The sequence below is a fragment of the Rhinolophus ferrumequinum genome, chromosome 5, assembly GCF_004115265.2.
Source record: "Rhinolophus ferrumequinum isolate MPI-CBG mRhiFer1 chromosome 5, mRhiFer1_v1.p, whole genome shotgun sequence".
NCBI classification, from domain to species: domain Eukaryota; kingdom Metazoa; phylum Chordata; class Mammalia; order Chiroptera; family Rhinolophidae; genus Rhinolophus; species Rhinolophus ferrumequinum.
This window is the reverse complement of record NC_046288.1, coordinates 25770022-25782353: the sequence shown is the minus strand read 5'-3', so window position 1 is coordinate 25782353 and position 12332 is coordinate 25770022. Positions and strand designations below refer to the sequence as shown.

Sequence of the window (12332 nt, the reverse complement as noted above, 5' to 3'; positions counted from 1 at the left end):
TATAATAATTGCTTAAAAGTAGAGCCTAGTATCTTTCTTTTCCCTTTCCTTAATCTAAGCTTGCACTGGCACAAGAATACCGCAGTCCACAAAATAGCTGTATTCTTGTTTCTTTATTTCTCCTTAGATTTGTCCTTCCTCTTCCTCATAACAGTGTCAGTAACTTCCAGTAACTATGAATGGGTTGAATTCAGCAGGTACCTCATAATATGGCTAGAACAATTAATTAAAGACAGCATATTATTTAATCTATCAAGCTCCATCAATTGACATGAACCCTCCATTCCAGGCACTTAAACACTTAAAATCAAAATGAGTGTTCATTGAACGTAAAAAAAAAAAAAAAAAAGAAAAACAAAACCAAAACATTTCAATAAAAGAAAATGCATCCATTGTCTAATATCCTATTCCCCATATATTTTTCCCAGAGCTAGCAAAGGGTATTTTCGTGGTCTTAATATTCTCCTACTCAGGATAGATGTGGCTGGAGGTAGCTGCCATGTTAGTGACTCTATTTGGTTGTGATTTCACTACTTCTGGTCTCTGCCACCTTTACTGTGAAAAGTATCAGTTTATTTACATTCAGCTTCTAGTAGTAATAAATCTAGCTAATGATGGATTAGTTATATCACTTCTGAATCTGGAGGTGATTATATTCAAAAGTGTCAGGTGGCAAAATTGGCTTATCTTTCCATTCAGGGACCCATCATGGCTGCAGTAGCTTTTAACATGATATCCTTACAAGATGAAGAAATCATAAGCAGTAGAGAAGGGTGTCAAGGGTTAAAATAGTTTTATTTTTATATGTTTTTATCAGGGAGAAAAATCTTGCCAAGAAACTCCAACCATGTTTGTCAGAGGGACAGTTTAGACCTCAGGGTTTCTTTCCAAAGTGGGGGTGTGCCAACGCTAGCAGTCTCACAGCTGGATTAAGGTTCAGGCGTTTTCATTCTGATTCTTCTGCTTGTTACTTTCTATCAGAACAAGAGCTGTTACCCTCTGGTCCATCTCTTCCATGCTGTGTCAATAGAAACATTGGTTACATAACTATTGGCTTATGTAGTCCTAAGACTTATATCTTACATAAAATAGCTACGATTTATAAATCTTATTAATTAAAAAGTCTGTATGGCCAAGTAGTACTAAAAATAAAAAAACGGTAACTCAAATTTACGTATATTTTATAACAAAATATACAAAATGTCAAAGCTAGAATATTTATCATATTACTTTCTTTTAAGGAAAAGAAACCATAACAATAATTCTGTAAACATTTAGGACATTCCAATGATCACCTATATCTCCTATTTCTTAAAAACCTAGATATATGTGCATATGTGATCATAATAAGTATTTGATTTTCCACAATTAAGATAACCAGTGGCATGAATTTTCCCTAGTCCCCCTGTAATAGATTATTACAGATCTTTTGTTTTGCTCATATATAAAGAAGCTAACAAAAATAGAGCAGTATTTTTCCGCATTCAGATAATATGATTATATACTCATAAAAATGCTAAATGACAAACTATTAGAACTAATAAGATATATTTTGGTTGAATAGCTACATTTAGGGGGAAATAAATATAAAATGAAGTTTTGATAATGAAAAAATCCATTTACAAAGGCATTAACAACTAAAAACTGCTAGGAGATAATTTGTATGGTATGAACAAGGTCTCTTTCTAGAAAACTACAGAACTTGACTGCATGACAAAGATATTTAAAAAAAAAAAGGAAAAAAAAAGCAGTTAAGTAGAGTACATTGGAAGATTCAATGCTACAAACATGTTATTTCTTCCTAAAAGAAAACAATTCCAATAAAGTCTTTCTAACTTTTTATTTTTATTTAATTTCAAACTTCAGAAAAGTTATAAGAATAATACATAGTAGAACCATTGTAAGGCCTTTTTACAAATGCAACCACTTAAAAAAATTTGGCCCATTTGATTTATTTTCTCTCTTGCTCTCTCTTAATGAACCACTATCTATTTGAAAGTTGCAGACATTATGCCTGTAATTCTAAATAATTCAGTGTGTATTTCCTAAGGACAGTGACATTCTTTGACATAACCACAGTATAACCTTAAAATCAGGAAATATAGCATTGCATTTCCTTGGTTACTTTAGTCTCCTTTAATCAGGAACACTTACTTGGTCTTTCTTTGTCATTCATGGTTTTGATTCTCACAGTGCAGTTATTTTGTAGAATAACAAAATAACAGGGCAGTTATTTTGTAAAATTTCTCTCAACATTTCCTCAGATTCGTGTTGTTCATTTTAGTCACAAAATCTATACAAGTGATGTTGTGAATTTAGCAATTCATAATTTAAGGAGATACATAATGTCAGTTTATCCTGTTATTGCTGACATTGTTGATCACCGGTTTAAGATTATGCTCTGTTTTCTCTATTATAAAGTTACTACTTTTCCCTTCACAATTAGTGAGTAATTGGTAGGGACATATTTTTAGACTATATAAATACCCTCTTCTTTATTAAACTTTCATTTGCTATTTTTAGTATGTATTGATGATTCCCTAGTGAATCAGTTATAATTTTGATTGTTGCCACATGATGATTAATTAATTATAGCTTGTTTTTATTCATTGGAAGTCTATTATAAAGAAACGCCTTTATCCTTTTCCTCCATTAATGAATTTTTTTATTTCTATTACTGTGAGCTAATAGATTAATACCGAGGATGCCAAAAATAATGTATACAAGTGGACTTTGTTGTAATCAGAAGTGTCTGGACATTGATGGTAACCACTTTGAGCACCTCTTGTAATTGCAGGAGTCAAATGTGACTTGTGGTCATCTTTTGTTATCAGTATATATTGAGTATTACAATTTTAATAGTTTTCTTAAAATAGGTATACATTTTTGGCACCTACTGTATTTTATTCTACATATTATGATACATCACTTTCATTATTTATTCTGATGTTCAAATCAATTTGTTCAGCAGAGGCCCATTCATTTTTTCCCATTAGTCTTTTGACATTTTCTTCTTATTACTCAGCCTTGGAATCATTTCCTTCACAAAACATGGTTCTCTTTAGTGGAGAGTGATATTTTAATACCAACATCTATGCACAAGAAGTGCTTATTGCTACAAGAGGTATCGTTGTTTCTATGTCCTCTCACAGGGGGGAGAAAACAAAACTTGGATATATCTGTGTGTACATTTATACGTATCTATTTCTATATCTTTTTTTAAATTTATACTCATACATCCAATTCTAATCCAATATCGTAAGATTTATTCTAGAAATCCTCCCTTTTATTGTAATACCCTCTGCAAAAAAGACAGACCTGGCTCTTGTTATATTATCTTCAATATATTTACTTATCACATTATTCCTAAAATGTGCGGAATGTGGACTCAGAATTCCTAATTAAAACTACTGCAGAGAATAACTTATGAAACCTAGTAACTAACATTTAATCATGTTAATTTCTTTTGTCATTAGTTTGAGACTATGAGGTGTGATCAAATAATACAGTGAAGTTTAAATTAAAAAAAATGTTACAGTAAAAGATACACTGCCATTAATCTCCCTCAAAATACTCCTCCTCACTTCGAACACATTTATCCCATCGTTTTAGACACTTTCTGAAGCAGTTCTGGAAGTCCTCTTTCGTGAATGTCTTTAGTTGTGCTGTCTCAATGTCCTGAATTTATTCAAACTGTTTACCTTTCTTGCTTATTTTGACTTTAGTGACGAGCCAGAAGTCACACAGTGCCAGATCTGGTGAGTAAGGTGGATAAGGACACACTGTAATGTTTTTATTTGACAGAAATTGCCATATCCCAGAAGAGATGTGTGACAGGGAGTGTGCCATGATGGAGGATGAAACTGTTTGCCCACTCATGTCAATATGTTGTTTGTGATCCATGATTTATGGCACACTTTCAAACACACTTTCTCTCAACCATAGCTCACACCCTACGGATTGCACCAAACAGGTTGAAACTTGTTGCACACTCTTAATAAGGTTCAATTCACCACTTCCCATATTAAAGATCCCTGACTTTCTGTTGAATGGCACACAGCAGCAGCATTCACTGTATTTTTTGATCACACATCGTTTCTGGTACATAAATTTCTGTCAAATAAAAACATTACAGTGTGTCCTTATAGCCACAGCAGCGCAACTAAAGACACTCATGGAAGAGGACTTCCAGAACTGCTTCAGAAAGTGGCAAGACAGGTGGGATTAGTGTGTTCCAAGTGAGGGGGAGTATTTGGAGAGGGATTAATGACCATGTGTCTTTTACTGTAATATATATATATATATATATATATATATATATATTTCAATGTTCATCGTATTTCTTGATCACACCTCATATGTTACAAAAATCCCTTGTTTAAAGGTTACAAGGATCAGTCCTTTTCCCATCTTTTCCTCCTCATCCTCTTCCTCTTTCAGTGTGGTTATGTTATGCAGTTGCAGTAGCTTTAGGTTTATTTGTCTCCATATTCCATTTTAAATTTTGTAATGTCTTGACTTCTGTTATCTTCCTAGTGCAAACTATCACTTCTGCGCTGGATTAATGCAGTAATTGCTGAGTAATATGCGTCCTTTCAGTAAAGTAGCAAAAGTGATCCTATTCAGATACCCCCGACTATGTCATTCCTTGTCATGAAACTCTCAATGACTTCCTATTTCCCTTAGAATAAAGAAAGAGTTACAACAGCCCATGGGTCTCTATGCACTGCCTCATCTTCGAGCGTCTCTCTAATGCTGTTTTACATACCCACACTGATCTATTGGTGTTTTTCAAATATTCCAGGCACTCTTATATCTATTTTCTTTACTTTTTGTTTTTTGTTTTTTTGTTGTTGTTGTTTTTCTTGTGTTTGTAATGCCCGTTCCTCAAATCATAAAATGGCTTTCTTTCATGCTGTCTTCAGGCCTGTTCTGAAGGATTTCTCAGTGAGATTTTCCTTGACCAATTAATTTACTAGTATAATAGAAACATCCATTCTACTCTTTTGATTCCCTCTACACCTCATTCTTCTCCGTACCACTTAATGCAAATACACTATCTACTTTCCTTATTTATCCTCCTTATTGTCTGAATTTGAATGTAAATTTCAGTAAAGGAGAAGTGTTTGTGTTGTGCCCACTCTTTATCCCCAGTGCTGAGTGCTGTGCATGACACATAATCAATTTTCACTAAATGATTGATGAATAAATGAATGAATGAATCTTCTTATCATTACTTCTTCTAAAACCTCAGAAATAGGATAATATAAAAGTTGATTAAAAAATTGTTTTCTATGATGTGCCTGTGTGTGTGTCTATACATTGTGTTGAGGACATTTGAGTGTATTTGTATAAGAGGGGTCATATATATATGGTTGAAAACGTCTTTCTTATAATCAGAAACTTTGCAATTCTTCATTTTCCCAAATCCCTTAAAGAATCTTATTTCTCACTTCCTCTGACAAACTGCAAGTTTGGCTTTGCCATGGACATTGTGTTCTCTTGAGGTGAATGATATGTTAAAGAAAATAGCATAGCAATGATTGCAAAGAGGGTTTGTATTCTCTTTGCACTGGGAGGGAAGGGAATTTTCATTCCATACATCATTACAACTTTCTCCAATGATTGGGCACCAATTTCATCTTACTCCATCACAACAAGCTACCTGTTCACAAACTCAGCATGCAGGCCACACTGAAACAATCTCCACAACACACGTTTGTAAAACCTTGTAATTTCAATTGTTCATGCTAAAATGTTATGTTATGCATCTCAGTGCAATCTCATTATATTAGCACATAGCAATAACCTAATGAACTGTAACAAAACTCAGTTTCAAAAATGTCAAACATAATGTAAAAAGGAAAAAAAAAATAACAGAAACGCAGAGGTCCTCAATTGGATTTATACATTCTTTGTGTTTAGATCTACATAAGTTTCATACACTTTATTTCTGGTTTACTCAAATAGCCTTAGCTTTGTTCAGCTAGTCTATCTAAATCAATGCATTGAACCAACATCCAAAGGTACTGACTCAGCTGAATATTCATTTCTAAGTTTGCCACTCTCAATTAGATCACATTTTCCTTTTATTATAAGTCACTGTATTTGGGAGGCCTCTAAAATAATGTGTCTTCTTTCATCCATTTTTGCTTGTTTATTTTTCTAGTTTTATTTTTTATCATCTACTGTATGTAAGGTTACAAGGACGGCCTAGTAAACATACCAGAAACAATGTCCATTCTCACAGAGAATACAACCTAGTGGTGGAGGCAGAGATTAATAAAAGAATCCCTCAAATATGTATTTACAGGGTGAGATAAGGGCTATGAAAGAGAAGTGTAAAGATCTGTACAATATTGCAAACTGAAGTTTTAGGGGTTTGGGAAAACTGCCTTCCCTGAGCAAAGGGTATTGATCCAACAGCAAACAATGGATGGGGTAGGGTATAGACAAGAGTATATATTCTACGGCTGGGTTTGTTTTGTACCTAACTCTAGGGAGAGGAAAAAAAAAATCCATGTGAGTTTGATCAACTGGGAAAGAGTAGTATAACCGCCATATCAGGAAATAATGGGAAATGGTAAAACATGAGGCTGGAGATGTTCGCGCAACCACATTATACTGGATTTGGGACTTTATTTTACAGAATCACAGGGCTGTATTAAGGAATTTCTAAACTGGAAATGGCTTTATCAGACATTCATTTTACCGTGTTCTTTCCAGCTAAAGGGAAGAGAATGGATTTGAAAAAGCCAAAGGTAGAAACTGAGCCAAGTAGAAGATATAGCAGTCAAGATGAGGGTGCCTTGATGCCATTAGAAATGGACAGATGTATCGTGCAGACTAAAGAGATATTTAGGAGGGAAAATCAATAAAATATAATAATTGATGAGATATAAAAAGTGAAGGGAATGGATGCGTCAAGGATGATCACTTGATTAATTAAATTACAGTCAATAAATACTTATTGAGTCCCTGTTAAATCTGAGTAATAACTGAGGGCTAGAACTGTAGTGTGGAAAACAAAAGCAAAGAAGAATTCATATCTTCAGGGATTTATATTCTAGATGGGGGAAACAGATAACAAACTAATAGTGAGTAAACTAGTAACTAAAATATATACTTGTTCCGATAGTGAAAAACCTGGAGAAAAATATACTCAGGAAACGGTGTGAGTAGGGCAGAATTAAATGTATGTGTGGAGCATTTTAATTTTAAATAAGAGTCAAGGAAAACCACACTGAGGAGGTGAAACTTGAGTAAAGGTCAGAAGGATGACAAATCTGAAAAGCATACCAAAAAAGTGACTTTTGTGAAAATATCTGAAAAGGATGAAGAAGGCAGTCTTGAAGACACTTTGAACAAGAGGATGCATGTTAGCTTCCTTTCATGGACTTTTTAATGATCTTTTGAAAGTCTTTTTCACATATCATTTAAATATCGCCATTTCCCCCAACATCTTAGATTGAGCCTGTGTTCCCTATTCCCCTTGTGTGTTTTCCTTTCTTCTCAAACACTTATTACCTTCCAATAAACTATATAAAGCTGTTACCATCAATTAGAAGATAAGGTCCATAATGGTAGAGATTTTTGTCTGTTCTACCTACAACATAGCCTGGCAGTATGCATACAGTCTATACATATTTGTTTAATAAATGTCCATTTTCAGAAGTATCTTTTACACATGTATAAATTAGAGATGTTCAGTTTTCTTATTATGGTTCAGTGTCAAAGAGTTTAGCATGTTAAATCAATTTTTTTATCCCTTGTTTCTTCCTCCACACAATTGAAGATTGCAGATATCTTCAATCCTGGATTAGATACTGAATAATCTTGTTACTTTACTCTATGGATACATACATCAATTATGTATGTGCACAACTTTGAACTTTTACTTGAAATTTTATCTATACAATCCAACTTTTAGGTAATTTTTATATGTCATGTGCCATACAGAAAATATGAGTAGATTGCCTTATAATACTTATTTTGCTTCACCTCTCAACATTGTAACAATGCAAGAAAGAAAGCAGATATTGCTTTTAAGCTGAAGTGTGCTAGGTAAATAAATTAACTGAAAATGCCAAAAGATGAAATATGTTGAAAGATACTTAGTCTACTTTGCTCAAGGGAAAGATAATAAATGACTGTCCCTTTTACTTCTATATTTTTATAGCACTTTCTGTAAAACAAATAATGCATTACTGATACTGCTATTGCCAAAATGGTGCTAGAGTAGTACCATTTTGCCAATTTTTCTTTCTACCTAATGAAATCTTATATTTTACAAGAACTAATTTGTAAAACACTTCAAGTGGTTTTGAGATATTTCTTACAGAATAAAAAGTTCCTCTTTTGGATTTAAATATGTGCTTTTGGTATATTGTTTGTGTTTAGACATGGAAATCGCAAGACTAGCACTAGTAATAAGCTTGGAAATATTGTATATAATATATCACATATATCCTATATGCGAGGTCTGACAATTAAGTTCACGGACCTGTTGCAACAATGTTGCTAACTGTTTTTGATATCAGAGGGATTATTCATTATGGATTTGTACCAACTGAACAAACAATTAACCAAGTTCACTATTTGGAAGTGCTGAAAAGGCTGTGTGAAAAAGTTAGACGACCTGAACTTTTCACCAATTCACGGTTCTTGCATCACAACAATGCACCAGGCATTGTCTGTGAGGGAGTTTTTAGCCAGGAAACAAATAACTGTATTGGAACACCCTCCTTACTCACGTGATCTGGCCCCCAGTAACTTCTTTCTTTACCCGAAGATAAAGGAAATATTGAAAGGAAGACATTTTGATGACATTCAGGACATCAAGTGTAATACGACGACAGCTCTGATGGCCATTCTAGAAAAAGAGTTCCAAAATTGCTTTGAAGGGTGGACCAGGTGCTGGCATCAGTGCATACGTAGTTTCCCAAAGGGAGTACTTTGAAGGTGACCATAGTGATATTAAGAAATGAGGTATGTAGCATTTTTTTCTAGGATGAGTTCGGGAGATTATTTGTCCAACTTTGTGTGTGTGTGTGTGTGTATTATATATATATATATATATATGAAATATATATATGTAGGGTGCATGTATGAAATATCTATGAGATATCTACATCTATATCTATATATATATATGTCATCTATCTATATAAAATAATGTAATGATAGTACACAGCTGCCCTTTCTCAAATTGATTTTATTATAGAACTGATGTGTACCAACCTGTCACATGATGCTATATCATGAGTGAAATTAATGTAAATCAGTACTAAAATATATACCTTTGGTTCTTTTAGAAGGCCTATGAACCTAGCAGGAATCACGAGGACACAGAATATTTATCATAAATCAAGCTACCTAAAGAAGGTCAGGGAATGTATTGCATGTTGGAATAAAAATGTGTTGATGTCATTTGCTGAGAGACAATTTTTTTTTCTTCAACATGGAAACCTTCCTGTATCCTTTTTTGCCATTTCATACCTACAATCTACCTTGCTGTCCAGGTTAATTATTTTATAATTCTCAGAAATATCAGTGGAAAATAATTTAAAAATTTAAAAAATTCCAGAACATAACATTTTTCTCTAAAAAGTATACTTTAATTAACCTCAAACTTAAATACTGAAAACTTCAATATAATAAATGTATGATTTAGAAAATTTATTAAATAACATAACAGAAATATAAAATTTAACATTTATTTGTATGCATTTCATATTTTTAGTATGATTATAGTTCAAAGAGAAATCTACCTCAATGGATGTTATAATTCTTGTTTTACATATTTTTCTTTAATTTTTAATTGCAATTGACACACACTATCATATCAGTTTCAAGTGTACAACATAGTGTTTGGACACTTATATAACTCATGAAGTGATCACCCTGATAATACTAGTACCCATCTGACATCATACGTAGTTATTACAACATTACTGACTATTTTTCCCATGCTCTGTTTATATCCCCATGACTATTTTGTAGCTACTAATTTATACTTCTTAATCCCTTCCCCCCCCTTTTTTTTTCTCATTAAACTTTGTTTTAATGGGTCTCAAAATTCTGTGACAGATTTTTGGTCAAGTTGTTTCCATTAAAAAGTACTGATTTTAAAAACTAATAACTTAAAAACTGCCACACAAAAGCAAATGGTCCACAAAACATTCTCCTTTCCTTCTGAAGGTTTTACGATGCATTGTAATCATTAACCAGTCTTTTACTATTACACTTAAATGGCCAATTGAGACAAACAGTTCTGAGACCGTTCTTCTACCACTGATTAAGACTGGGGTGGCAGGTATAGGGGATAATATTCATTTAGCCTTCTGAGCTTTCTGGGCAGACTTGGTGACCTTGCCAGCTCCAGCTGCTTTCTTGTCCACTGCTTTGATGACACCCACGGCAACTGTCTGTCTCATGTCACGAACAGCAAAACGACCAAGAGGAGGGTAGTCAGAGAAGCTCTCAACACACATGGGTTTGCCAGGAACCATGTCAACGATGGCAGCATCACCAGATTTCAAAAACTTGGGGCCATCTTCCAGCTTTTTCCCTGAACGACGATCAATCTTCTCCTTCAGCTCAGCAAATTTGCAAGCAATGTGAGCTGTGTGACAATCAAGCACAGGTGCATATCCGGCACTGATTTGGCCTGGATGGTTCAGGATAATCACCTGAGCAGTGAAGCCAGCTGCCTCCATTGGTGGGTCATTTTTGCTGTCACCAGCCACATTGCCACGACGAACATCTTCGACAGACACATTCTTGACACTGAAGCCCACATTGTCCCCAGGAAGAGCTTCACTCAAAGCTTCATGGTGCATTTCAACAGACTTTACTTCAGTTGTTACATTGACTGGAGCCAAGGTGACCACCATGCCGGGTGTGAGAACACCAGTCTCCACTCGGCCCACAGGGACAGTGCCAATACCACCAATTCTGTAGACATCCTGGAGGGGCAGACCCAAAGGCTTGTCCGTTGGACGAGTTGGTGGCAGGATGCAATCCAGAGCTTCAAGCAGCGTGGTTCCACTGGCACTGCCATCCTTACGGGTGTCTTTCCATCCCTTGAATCCAGGCATGTTAGCACTTGGCTCCAGCATGTTGTCACCATTCCAACCAGAAATTGGCACAAATGCGACTGTGTCAGGGTTGTAGCCAATTTTCTTAATGTAGGTGCTGACTTCCTTAACGATTTCCTCGTATCTCTTCTGGCTGTAAGGCGGCTCAGTGGAATCCATTTTGTTCACACCAACAATCAGTTGTTTCACGCCCAGTGTGTAAGCCAGACGGGCGTGCTCATGGGTCTGCCCATTCTTGGAGACACCTGCTTCGAATTCACCAGCACCAGCAGCAACAATCAGGACAGCACAGTCAGCCTGAGATGTGCCTGTAATCATGTTTTTGATAAAGTCTCTGTGTCCTGGGGCATCGATGATGGTCAAATAATACTTGCTGGTCTCGAATTTCCACAGGGAGATATCAATGGTGATCCCATGCTCTCGTTCAGCTTTCAGTTTATCCAAGACCCAGGCATACTTGAAGGAGCCCTTTCCCATCTCAGCAGCCTCCTTCTCAAATTTTTCAATGGTTCTTTTGTCGATCCCACCACATTTGTGGATCAGATAACCAGTAGTGGTAGACTTGCCGGAATCTACATGTCCAATGACGACGATGTTGATGTGTGTCTTTTCCTTTCCCATTTTGGCTTAGATTCAGCGGTGGTTTTCACTACACCTGTGTTCTGGCGGCAAACCCGTTGTGAAAAAGCTCCCTTCCCCTTTTTCACTCATTCACCCAACCCCCTCCTATTTAGTAAACCTCAAAATGTTTTCTGTATATATGAGCTTTTTTCTGCTTTGTTTGTTCATTCGTCTTGTTCTTGTTTTTACTTATTTCACCTAGCAAAATAACCCTTATGTTGATCCATGTTATTTCAGATGGCAAGATTGCATTCTTTTTTATGGCTGAGTAATATTTCATTGTATGTTTGTACCATTTATTTATTTATTTATTTATTTATTTATTTATTATTATTTTTTAAAGATTTTATTGGGGAAGGGGAACAGGACTTTATTGGGGAACAGTGTGTACTTCCAGGACTTTTTTTTCCCAAGTCAAGTTGTTGTCCTTTCAATCTCAGTTGTGGAGGGTGCCGTTCAGCTTCAAGTTGTTGTCTTTTCAGTCTTAGTTGTGGAGGGTGCCGTTCAGCTTCAAGTTGTTGTCCTTTCAGTCCTAGTTGTGGAGGGTGCAGCACAGCTCCAGGTCCAGTTGCCGTTGCTAGTTGCAGGGGGCGCAGCCCACCATCCCTTGCG

At 35.3% G+C, this 12332-nt stretch overlaps 1 protein-coding gene across 1 annotated transcript; it reads right to left on the bottom strand.

The window, feature by feature from the left end:
* Positions 1 to 10174: 10174 nt before the first annotated feature.
* On the bottom strand, positions 10175 to 11735 carry LOC117021948 (elongation factor 1-alpha 1-like). Its single transcript, XM_033105370.1, has one exon. The coding sequence runs from the start codon at positions 11718 to 11720 to the stop codon at positions 10332 to 10334; it is 1389 nt and encodes a 462-aa protein (XP_032961261.1). The 5' UTR covers positions 11721 to 11735; the 3' UTR covers positions 10175 to 10331.
* Positions 11736 to 12332: the final 597 nt, after the last annotated feature.

Coding starts and splice junctions, on each gene's coding strand:
- LOC117021948 (XM_033105370.1), bottom strand. CDS start 11,720: ATGGGAAAGGAAAAGACACACATCAACATCGTCGTCATTGGACATGTA.